The sequence below is a fragment of the Thamnophis sirtalis genome, unplaced genomic scaffold (genome assembly GCF_051295495.1).
Source record: "Thamnophis sirtalis isolate CommonGarterSnake01/CBP01778 unplaced genomic scaffold, rThaSir2_p1.2 scaffold_9, whole genome shotgun sequence".
NCBI classification, from domain to species: domain Eukaryota; kingdom Metazoa; phylum Chordata; class Lepidosauria; order Squamata; family Natricidae; genus Thamnophis; species Thamnophis sirtalis.
In genome coordinates this window covers 53677247-53689976 of record NW_028261389.1, presented here as the reverse complement: position 1 = coordinate 53689976, position 12730 = coordinate 53677247, and the positions used below count along the sequence as shown (strand labels likewise).

The 12730-nt window shown below is 38.5% G+C and overlaps 1 protein-coding gene across 3 annotated transcripts in view; it reads left to right on the top strand.

Annotated features, from left to right (window-relative positions):
* The window catches only part of IMMP2L (inner mitochondrial membrane peptidase subunit 2), a 127541-nt gene that overhangs the window by 76711 nt on the left and 38100 nt on the right, over positions 1-12730 (top strand). For all 3 annotated transcript variants that reach the window (XM_087723610.1, XM_087723612.1, XM_087723611.1), the window contains exon 4: positions 598-663. In XM_087723610.1, the coding sequence (XP_087579736.1) occupies positions 598-663 (66 nt within the window). The remainder of the gene's footprint in view (positions 1-597; positions 664-12730) is intronic.

The window sequence follows — 12730 nt, the reverse complement described above, 5'->3', positions numbered from 1 at the left end:
CATTATAATCAGTATATAATCAGTATGCAGGAAGCTGTTGGATAATCAGCAGATTCTGTACTCTTCTTTTTAAAAAAAATTAGTGTAGTATCTTATAACTGTATTCACTATCTTCTCTTTTTAAGTTATGTTTCTTCCATGCAATATGCTCTCTTCATTTATTAAAAACTGTTTTTAAGAGAGAAGTGTCTTCATCAGATTGTGTAATTTTCCATTTACTCTGAAATAAATGACTGACATAAATGTTTATGTATGCTACTGTGCTGGCATTTAGTAGTAAATTCATCTTTAACTATCTGAATCCATCTCAACATTCTCTATAACAGGATTAATTTGAACATCAGTGACTATATTCTACATTTATTTTGTAACAAAAACAATAAATTACCTTAGTCTTTGGATTTAATTTTTTTTCCTGGCTCTTGTCCCCTTTTCTACACAGTAGACTGAAACGACAATGATCTTCACTTTTGCAATGATAAATGCGATATCAGGCAGAATACAAAATCAGCACAGTCCTCATTTTCAGGCTGGTTTTTCTCTTCATATTTTTTAAAACAGCTGAGTGAATGATTGCCTCTCCTGTTTTTTACCTAGGTCTCCAAGAAACCCCGAACAGAAGATCGTTAAACGAGTGATTGCTCTTGAAGGGGACATCATCAAGTAAGTATTATACATTGTCACCTCTGACTTTTGTGAGAGTATTTTAGCATCTTTTAAGTAGAATTTGATTGGTATCCCAGACAACCATCTTTTTTTTATTGAAAATTTTAGAAAAAAAAACTTTTACAAATGTTTACCGCCCCCCATGCCCTCCCCACCCGAACCCCCCACCCCCCAACCTTCCCCTCCCCCCGACTTCCCAGAACCAATACAGGGTATAAATCTTTAACAAAGATATTCTAAAATAAACTTAAAGAAAGTTAGTATCATCTTTCATTTGAGCTTTAACTCCTCTTTGCTAGGCTAACTCTAAACAGGTTATATCATTCCTTGTTTCTTCAGTCATAAACTATCTGGAATTTCTTAGTCCCATATTTATTTTGAATATAGTAAATCCATCTTCTCCACTCCAGTTTATATCTCTCATTTGAGTGATCCTTGAGATATGCTGATATTTTAGCCATCTCTGCTAGGTTTGTTACTTTTAATGTCCATTCTTGAATAGTAGGCAAATCTTCCTTCTTCCAGTATTGCGCCACCAACAGTCTTGCTGCCGTTATTAAATGCAAAATCAAGTTAGTCTCTATAACTGTACAGTCAGTAATTATACCTAACAGGAATAACTGAGTGGTAAACTTTATCCTTTTTTTAAGAACATTTTGCATAATCCACCATATTTTTATCCAAAATGCTTTAACCTTTTTACAAGTCCACCATATATGGTAATATGTAGCATCAACACAATCACATCTCCGGCATTTAGGTTGTACGTTCGGATACATGCAAGCCAGTTTTTTAGGATCTAAATGCCATCTATAAAACATCTTGTAAAAGTTCTCTCTCAGATTTTGGGCTTGCGTGAATTTTACATTTCTTACCCATATCTTTTCCCATGTATCCAACATTATTGGTTCTTCAAAATTTTGTGCCCACTTTACCATTTCTAACTGTAAATTTTTATAGTAAACCGCTGTCAAACCGTCTGTACCTGGTGCTTTCCCTAACTTTAATTGCTTAATTACCTGCAAAATTTTCCCCGAGGTTATTGGTTGATTCAATTTTTGCCTGTGCACTTCTCTAACTGAGGGTATTTTCTCTTTATCTAAATATTTGTCTATATCTAAACCATTAATTTTATCCCCTTTATACAATTCTGTAAAAAATTCCCGAAATGCCTTTTGAATCTCTTCCTGTTGAAACACCTCCTTCCCTCTGTAAATCAGTTTAGATATATTTCGAGTTTTCCTTTTTTTCCTAGTCTGATAAGCTAACCATCTGCCAGGTTTGTTTGCATTACAAAAAGTATTGTGTTTTGCATATAATAAATTAGTGGCTACCTGGTCAGAGATCAACATGTCAAATTGATTTTTTAATATGGTGATAGCTTCCTTAACCTTTGTATCGCCTGGATTCATTGTTAACTCCAACTCTTTTCTCTTAATTTCCTCTTCCAATTCTGTTCGTTTTAGCCCTTGTTTATATCTATGTGTTTTATTTATATTCATCAGCACTCCTCTCATATACGCTTTGCTTGCATCCTATACGAATTCCATAGATGTACCCTTATTCATATTCAAAACAAAATATTCAGATAACAATTTTTTACAATCATTAATATACTTTTCATATCTAAATAAGTTTTCATTCAATCTCCAAGTCCTTCTTGCCTGCACTACCCTTCCCAATTCCATCCAAACTGGGTTATGATCCGAAAGGACCCTAGCTGCAATCTTTGTCTTCTTGACCCTAGAAAGCAAATCATTAGTGATTAGTATAATCCCTTTCAATCCTTGAAAGGGATTGATGTCTATCAGAAAAGAAAGTGAAATCATATTCCTCTGAGTTTCTTTCTTGCCAAATATCTCTCAATTCAAAGTCGTCCATCATGTCAAAAAAAGGTTTGGGTAGCTTTGCTCGCATCTTAGTATTTGGGCGAGAAGTCTTCTTATCTCTTTTAGTGTCTATCACACCATTCCAATCACCCAATAATATACAGGACCTATAGTCCCACTGTACTAATTTGGCATGAAGTTTTCTATAGAATCCGTCTTGCTGTTGATTAGGAGCATAAATTCCCAAAAGTAATGTCTTTTTCCCTTCTAGGATTAGATCTAATGCGATATATCTTCCGAAGGGATCTGCTTCAATTAATTCAGCTTTCATGTCTTTTCTTAAGTATACAACTATACCATTCTTCTTTTCCATAGCAGAAGCTACAAAATGTTGACCAAGTTTTGAGTTAATCAGATATTTTTGATCAGTTGATTTGATATGAGTTTCTTGCAAACAAATTATGTCATTCTTAAACTGTTTAAGATAGTGAAGTATTTTCTTTCTCTTCTGTGGAGAATTCAATCCATTGACATTCCATGTTAAGATCTTAGTTGTCATCTTTGGTTGGCTGAAGCTTTTTTAGAGCTTCCTGCATGGCCTGTTTAACCTTAGGCCTAGCTCCTCCCACTGCTTCCAGACTTATTGCTGTAGCTCCTTGATCGATGGCCGGTGATTGTTGAGGTTGTTGCCTTTTAGCTTGTTTCTCCATTCGTCTAGTAATCATACGGCTAGGTCTTTGTTCCATAACACCTTGCGCTTCTAGGAGAGAGAGACGCTCCATCTTATCTGATAGTTGTGTAGTTTGCTGTCTGTCCTGTCCTTCTTGTGGTCTTTCTCCAGGTCCAGATGATGCAGGATGTCCAGCCTTCAAAATATTATGGTAAAAATCTCGGGCTTTCCATACGGAGTTGAGGCAATATCTTTGCCTATCAAATGTAAGTATAATACCAAATGGTGCGTCCCATCTATACTGTATCTGACGGATTTCTGAGTTCTTCAACTAAAAAAGCGTAGTCTCTCCTGGCTCTTAACATTTGAGGTGGTATCTCTTTCAAAACAATCAGGTCTTGACCGCCAATTTGGAGCTTAGTGTTATAAGACTCTTGTAGTATCGTGTTTCTGAGCTCTCTTGTAGTGAAGTATATAACGATGCCTTGAGGAAGCTGTTTCTGTTTGCCACCCAGGAGTTAACGCGATAAATTTTGTCGATCTGCCAGTCGAGCTTAGTCCCTGGTCTTCCCACCAGACGGTCAAAGGCTTCTGATAGAATCTGTTTCAGGTTCTCCTGTTTCTCTTCACGCAGCCCCCTTACTCTTAATGCCAGTTCCATTTGTCTATACTGTATCATAATAATTTCTTTTTCAGCATTTTCAACTTTTTGTTGCACCACCTCTGTTTTCGATGTCAAGGTGGTATTAGCCTCATTAAGATCCTCTAGACTATCTTCAATTCCGGAAACATGTTCTGTCAATACAGTTACCAGTCCCAGCATTTCATCTTTAATTTTAACAACCCTGGCATCCATTTTATCATACAGCTCCTGTTTAAGTTCTTTTATTTCCCCTTTTATTTCTTTTATTTCTTCTTTTCCCTCCTGTTTTATCTCCTGTTTTATCTCCTCTTTAAGATCTCTAAGTTTATCTTCCATTTTAATTGTCTGAGCGTTGAGAGCCTCACTTAATTCCCTCAAGAAGAATTCTTTCGTTAACAAGTCTCCAGTAGGGGGTGTAGGGAGCGGAGGCTGCGACCTTGTGCCAGGCACTGGGGATGTGCCCCTGGGAGTAGAGGGCGGCGGTTTCAAATTAGGATTTGGTTTTAAGGCCAAGTTTTATCTTCAAGCAGTTAATAAAACTCTACTGGCCGACTGTGCAGCTATAGGAAGAGATGCTGAATTTCTCCCTTTGTTTTGAAATTTGAGGCTTGGCAAGGCTTTACCAAGGATTTCAGAAAATAAGCATTGTAACAAGAGAGTTCAGCAGATTCATCACCATTTAAATTCCAGATAAGCAAAATTAATGAGAGAAAGGAAGTCTTGTAAAAATGAAACTAATTAAAAAGTTTCTGCTGGCCGATTGTGAGGCAGGGTGATAAATCACTCCTGTCTCCTTTGAAGTTTTAAAGTTCTGTAGCGTTTAACAAGGAGATTAAGAAAATAATCATTGTTACAGGAGAATCCAGCCGGCTCGGCGCCATTTTAAAAGCGTCTAAGTACCATATTTTCACGCATATATCCCGCCCACGCAAATAACCCGCCCACGCAAATAACCCGCCCACGCAAATAACCCGCCCACGCAAATAACCCGCCCACGCAAATAACCCACAGGTTTTCAAGATTTATGTAAAAAAGTTTTTATACACCCCGCCTTCTTATATAATCCGCGACGATTAAGCTTTCTCCTCCGTTCCCGCCTCCCGTCCCTTCCACCATCTCAGCAGTTTCCCTTCTCCTCCGTTCCTGCCTGTTCCTGCCTCCCGTCCCTTCCACCATCTCAGCAGTTTCCCTCCCCAGCTCGCCCAGGCTTTCTCCTCCGTTCCCGCCTCCCGTCCCTTCCCCGATCTCAGCACTTTCCCTTCTCCTCCGTTCCTGCCTGTTCCTGCCTCCCGTCCCTTCCACCATCTCAGCAGTTTCCCTCCCCAGCTCGCCCAGGCTTTCTCCTCCGTTCCCGCCTCCCGTCCCTTCCCCGATCTCAGCACTTTCCCTTCTCCTCCGTTCCTGCCTGTTTCTGCCTCCCGTCCCTTCCCCGACCTCAGCACTTTCCCTTCTCCTCCGTTCCTCCAACCCCTCCCCAGCTCGCCCAGGCTTTCTCCTCCGTTCCCGCCTCGGGAGGAACGGAGGAGAAGGGAAAGTGCTGAGATCTGTTAACAGATTAGTTAATCTCTTAGTCGCTGTCGTGTAAAATATTTTCCATATACCCCGCCCACTTTTATACCCCGCGTGGGGCATGCGGGGTAGGTAAAAACGCACATTGCCCGCGGGTTATATGCGTGAAAATACGGTAAATAGATTTTCAGAAGAAGATCTTGTAAAAAAAAAAAGAAGCTAGGATCTGGGTAAACAATTAATGTCCTCGTAAACGGATTCAGCTCGCATTAAAATCAAATAAATCAAAACTGTGAACTGAGTGGGAGAGATCTTACTTTGTACTGCGCAAGGCAGTTTGAAGTTCCCAGCATGGACGCCGTTCTGCCTTTCTCTGCAGACACAAAAGCTGCAAAAATCGAAGGGCATTTGCCAGCAAAACTATATCTTCCCTTCTTGCCTGAAGGATAAGAAACCTGTTAGATGTCAGGTAGATGATCATCTAAACAGATACGTGACCAGGAATTCGGGAGCAGCTATGTTAAGCTGCCACCATCAGTAAGCTCCGCCCAGTTGTGCCCACTTTATCATACAGTCTTTAACTAATTCTGTTTCCGAATCCATTTCTATTAATACATTATATAGTCTCTTTATATGCATTTGACTTTGATCCCTAATTTGTTTTAGTAAATTATCCTCATTTTGTGTAAAGCCAATTTTTTAATCTTTTTTCCATCTGGCCTGTAATTGCCCATACTGAAACCATGTTTGAATTACCTTTTCCTCTTTTAGTACATTCAAGGATTTCAATTGTAATACACCTCTTTCTAGGGTGAGAAGCTGTCTGTATGTAGTTACATCCTGTTTTTGTACTATATTTATGTTTTCTATTGCATGTCTAGGAATTGCCCACATAGGTATCTTATCATTTAATTTGTATTGATATTTTTTCCAGACTTGCAGTAGAGCATTCCTTAAAATATGACTTTTAAAATTCTTATCCACCTTTTTGTCATATAGCAAGTAAGCATGCTAACCATATACCAAATCATGCCCTTTGATATTAAGTATTCTATCATCTGTTAAGTTAATCCAGTCATTGATTACTGATTACTGATAAAACTACTGCTTCATAATATAGTTTTAAGTTTGGCAATTTCAAACCTCCTCTCTCACATACATCTTGCATTATTTTTAGTTTTATTCTCGGCTTCTTCCCTGCCCATACAAATTTGTTAATGCCCTTCTGCCATTCTAGCAAATTTGCATCTTTTTAAAGTATTGATATCATTTGAACAAGAAATAAAAATTTAGGCAAAACATTCATTTTCACTGCTGCTATTCTTCCCAACAAGGATAATTGTAATTTTTCCCAATTTTTCAACTCTGTCTGTATGCTACGCCATAGTGGCTCATAATTATACTTGTATAGTTTCCCATTTGAGGTTGAGATGTAGACTCCTAGATATTTAACCTTTTTAACTATTTCACATCCTGTCATTCTTTCTAGTTCTTCCCTTTGATTAGTGTTCATATTTTTAACTAGCATCTTTATTTTCCCTAAATTTATTTTAAATCCAGATACTTGGCCATATTGCTTAATCATATTCATTAAAACCTTGCAGGATTCCTGTGGTTGGGTTAATGTTATAACCAAATCGTCCGCAAATGCGCGTAATCTATATTCTTGATGCCTAATCTTGATTCCCTGTAAATCAATCTGATCCCTGTATTTTATTCAACAATAATTCCAGGGTTATAATAAACAATAATGGGGATAGGGGGCAACCCTGTCTTGTACCTTTCTCGATTTTAAATGGGTCTGTTAAACTTCCATTGACTATAATTTGTGCTGTTTGTTCCTGATATATTGCTTTAATTGATTGTAAAAAAAACTCTCCTATTTGCATCTTTTGCATTATTTTCATTAAAAATTGCCAGTTCACTCGATGAAAGGCTTTCTTGGCATCTAAAAATATAAGCGCTGCAGGAATTTGATTATTCTTTCCCAAGTATTCTGGTATATTAACAATTTGTCTTACATTACTTCTCATTTGTCTCCCTTGTATAAAACCGGTTTGATCATTATGAATCAATTGCTGAATAACCAACATTAACCTATTTGCTAGTATTTTAGTGAAAATTTTATAATCTATATTAAGTAATGATATAAGTCTATAATTTTTTGGTTGACTAAGATCTTGATCTTCTTTAGGTATCAGGGATATGAAGGCTGTCTTCCCTTCCATTTGGATCTTATTAAATAATTCCTTAAGGGATTCTACCATTTCTAATTGTAAATTTTTGTAATAAGCCGCTGTCAAGCCATCTGTACCCAGTGCTTTCCCTGCCTTTAGCTGTTTAATTACCTGGAGAATTTCCCCCGAAGTTATTGGTTGATTCAATCTTTCCCTCTGCTCGTCTTTAACTATGGGTATTTTTTCTTTGTCCAGGTATCTATCTATATCTAAACCTTGTATTTTGTCATTCGTGTACAATCCTATAAAAAATTCACGAAAGGCCTTTTGAATCTCATCCTGTTGATACACTTACTTCCCTTTATAATGTATTTTCGATATATTGCGAGATTTCTTTTTCTTCCTAATCAAATATGCTAACCAACTCCCAGATTTATTTGCGTTACAAAAAGTATTATGTTTTGCATATAGCAAATTAGTAGCCACCTGGTCTGACATCAGCATATTAAATTGCGCTCTTAATAAAATAATTGCTTCTTTAATCTTCTTATCTCCTGGGTTTAATATTAACTCCTGTTCTCTCTTCCTGATCTCTTCTTCTAGTTCAGTTCTTTTTTCCCCCTGTTTACGTCTATGTAACCTATTTAGATTTATTAAGACTCCTCGCATGTACGCTTTACTTGCGTCCCAGACCATTTTCATACATGTGTCGTTATTCATATTAAAAACAAAATATTCTCTTAACAATTTTTTACATTCATTAATATTTTTCTCATATCTAAATAAATTTTCATTTAATCTCCAAGTCCTTCTCGCTTCCGTCCCAAATTCCAGCTCCATCCAAACCGGATTATGATCTGATAAAGCTCTGGAACATATCTTCGTCTTCTTTACCCTAGAAAGCAAATCATTTGTTGTAAGTATAAAGTCAATCCTAGAAAAGGATTGATGTCTATCAGAGAAAAATGTAAAGTCATATTCTTTTGCATTCCTTTCTTGCCAGATGTCTCTCAGTTCGAAATCATCCATCATATCGAAAAAAGACTTGGGTAGTTTCGCTCACGTTTGGATATTTTGCAGAAGACCCTTCTTGTCTTTCTTGGTATCCAAAACACCCATTAATATGCAAGATCTATAGTCCCGGTGTATTAACTTAGTATGGAGCGTTTTATAAAATTTGTCCTGTTGTTGATTGGGACCATATATTCCCATTAGAAGCATCTTTTTCCCTTCTAATACCAGTTCTATTGCAATATATCTTCCTTGAGAGTCTGCTTCAATTAATTCGGCTTTCAGGTCCTTTCTTAAGTAAATAACTATACCATTTTTCTTCTCTGGGGCAGAAGCTACAAAGTGTTGTCCAAGTCTTGTATTGATCAGATATTTCTGATCAGTTGATCTAATATGAGTCTCTTGCAGGCAAATTATGTCATTCTTAAATTGTTTCAAATAATGATTTATTTTCTTCCTTTTCTGTGGGGAGTTTAAGCCATTGACGTTCCAGGTTAAGAACTTAGTTATCATCTTTAGCTCCCTGAAGCTTTTAAAGAGCCATCTGAAAATCCTGTAGTTTGGCTTTCGGCCTGGCTCCTCCCACTGCTTCTGAGCTAAAACCTGTGAGTTCTTGGACAGTAGCGTGTGTTTGTTGCAAAGCTTGTTGCTTTTTAACTCTTGTTCCATTCATCTAGTAATCACGCGAGTTTGTCTTTGCTCCTTCGCTCCTTCTAGTTCTGAGAGAGGAAGTTGATCTAGCCTTGATGATCCTTGGGTGTCTTGCTGTCTGTCCTGTCCTTGTTCTCTTTCTCTGGGTCCTGGAGGGGGGATGTCCAGCCTTCAGTATATTATTATAAAAATCTTGAGCCTTCCATACGATATCTTTGTCCCTGGTAAGTGGCTGCTAACCCGGCTGGGGCCTCCCATCTGAACTGTAACTGATGATTTTTGAGCTCATCAACCAGAAAGGCATATTCTTTTCTTGATCTCAACATTTTGGGTGGTATTTCCTTCAAAACAGTCACCTCCTGACCCCCAATTTGCAGCTTGGTTTTGTAAGACTCTTGCAATATCGAATTCCTCATATCTCTCGTGGCAAAATACACCACAATGTCTCTTGGGAGTTGCTTTTGTCTGGCAAGCCAGGAATTAACACAGTATATCTTGTCAATCTGCCAATCGAAAATCCCTCCTGACTATCCCATCAATTGATGAAAAGCTTCTGAGAAGATCTGCTTCAAATTTTCTTGGTTTTTTTCTTTGAGGCCTCTTATCCTTAAAACAAATTCCATCTGTCTGTACTGCAACATTATAATTTCATTTTCTGCATCACCAGCCTTTTGTTGGACCACGTCCATTTTCGTGAATTACCAGCACTTTTAGAGGTGTTTATTTTTTGCTGCTTAAAGGCCATTTCTCATTTAATCTTCTCCACCCAATTACTAAATCCAGGCAAGCTGCTTGTCCAGCAATTACTATTTAATAATAAATCACTACTGAATTAATGATCTTTAAATGGTCTGAGCTCCGTGAAACTCTGTAACATCAAAGACTGACCCCGCCTACAAAGCTGTTCGGTGCCATTTTCTTTGTGTTTCTGGCAAGTAGTTTATCAGAAGGAATTTTTTTAAAAATGGAGTTAAAGTCTGATACATACAATTAGAAGTTCTCCAGTATCAGTCTGCCCATTTTGAAATCAGTAATAAATCAATAATTGAGCTGAGGGTGGACGTATGCCTTCATTCTGCAAAAAAGCAAAAAACGTCCTTGGTGCGGAGAATTCACTGGGTTACAGGGCGGCTCACACCTTCCACCCCCAGATTTATGTTCTGGGGGGGGGGTTGAATGGAGCACTTCCCAAACTCAGCTTTCTCACCTCTTTTCCTATGCCCGGAGGAGAGGTAATCAAACTGTCAAACAGTTGATGGATGCTGTTTAGACAGCTTAATGCAGCCAAGGGTCCGGAGCTGTTAAAAAAACAACTCCTCACAGACAACGCCCAAACCGGAAGCTGACAACCATCATTTTTGTTACATATGGATATGCATTATTAACGAAGGTACCAATCTATACCTTCTTTATTTTTTTTAATGAGAAAGGAAGGGATTTGAGGCAACGATATTCACCAGTCAGCAAGTCACAGTTGTTTCAATTTGGAAGAAGGACCCTGACTTAATAAACTATGTTGGAATTAAGTTGCATGTTTGGCATGTAGCTTGTTTATTTTCAACTTATATTAGTTGCCCCATTGTCTGTCTCTTCACAAAAGTGGTTAAAAAACTAGAAAGAGTACTTTTGTCTTATATGAGAGCATTAAATTGTAATTAATTGCTCCCAACAACAGAATTGCATCCTCACAAGCCTGCACTGCCAAGTCATTTTGTTTCAAATGTTAGATCTCTCTTTAATAAGATTGAGGAGCTAGAACTTACTATCTCTCGGTAGAAAAACATTTGGGACTGCTGTATTATGGTCTTTACAGAGATGTGGTTTGATCCTACCATTCCAGGGGAGGCTATCGAATTATAGGGCTGCTCAATAAACCGAGTGGATAGAACCATTGTCTCTGGGAAGAGCAAGGAGGGGGGTTTTGTGTTTACATAAATAACAACTGGAGCACAAATGTTAAAAGAATGAACACTCACTGATCTCCTGATCTGGAGTATTTGGCAGTGAAATGCTGCTCCTTTAATCTGCGTCGTGAGTTTATTATTGTAATAATAACTACAGTATATATACCTCCTGATGCTAATATGACTACAGCCATGAGTCACCTGTTAACTGCTATTAGCTAACAGCAACAAGCCTGCCCGGATGGACTGCTGGTGGCTGCAGGTGATTTCAATCAAGCCATTATTATTTTTTTATAATTATCATTTTTTATTTTCACACATACAAAATACACACAAACAAAACTTAGACATAAACTACATTTGCACAATACAGTGGAACTTCACGTTCCTTCTTATAGCAGTTTCAAATCAGTACAATTCTCCTTATGTTATTTCCCCTTCTAATATATTTCATTTGAGTTTCACCATTTTAACCCTCTTATTTTACTTATCTATTTGATATATTGGGTGATTACCTCTAATAGGTTTCAACTCTCTTGAGTGCATATATACATGGTAATCCTCCTCAACTTCTATTTTGGGGCTTTATTGGCTTCTTTCATTGACCCTTGTTTCTTTCCTCCATCCACCTAGACCATTTTTCCCATATCTGATAACATTCTGTCTCTTTTTTCCCCTGAATTTCTTTTATTAATTTGTCCATTTTGGTACAGTCCATGACCTTTATTATTTCATCTCCACTTGGTATCAATTTATTTTTCAATTTCTGAGTGAAGACAATCCTCGCTGTCATGATTATTGTGTAGAATTAAATAATTTCTTTTTTTATATTTGGTTGTCATTATTCCTAATAAAAGCACTTCTGGTTTCCAATCAATTTTAACTCTGCAGATGTGCAAGATTAGAATGCCTGCCAGGCTTTTTCGCTCCACTTCAACAAGATGAAAAGCGCTGGAAAATTTATAAAACTAACCTCGTAACCATGTGGAATAGGGTCCCTGGGGATGACTGTAATCCAGGGGACCTAAGGAGGCAGAGATCTGGGGGGGGGGTCGCCACTCTCGGGCTGCCCCGGTCCATGCAGTAACCAGGGATTAGAGGACATTCCTCTATCCTAATGCTTCTTGACCTCTCAGCGGCCTTCGATACCATCGACCATGGTATCCTTCTGTGACAGCTGGAGGAGGTGGGAGTGGGAGGCACTGTTTTACGGTGGTACTCCTCTTACCTCTCGGGCAGGTCACTGTCGGTTTTGGTTGGAGGACAGAGGTTGACCCCTAGGCCCCTTAAATATGGGGTGCCGCAGGGCTCGGTCCTGTCCCCCCTCCTATTTAATATCTACATGAAGCCACTGGATGAGATCATTTGCTGGCACGGGATTAAATACCACCAATACGCGGACGATACCCAGTTGTATCTCTCCACCCCCTGCCAACTCAGTGTAGCGGTGGAAGTGATGTGCCAGTGCCTGGAGGCTGTCAGGGCCTGGATGGGAGTGAACAAGCTTGCACTCAATCTTGACAAGACCGCGTGGCTATTGATGTTGCCCCCCCCAAAGATAGTCCAGATATTCCACCCCTTAGCCTGGGGGGTGAAATCTTACACCCCTCAGAGAGGGTCCGCAACTTCGGTGTCCTCCTGGATTCGCAGCTAACACTAGAACATCATCT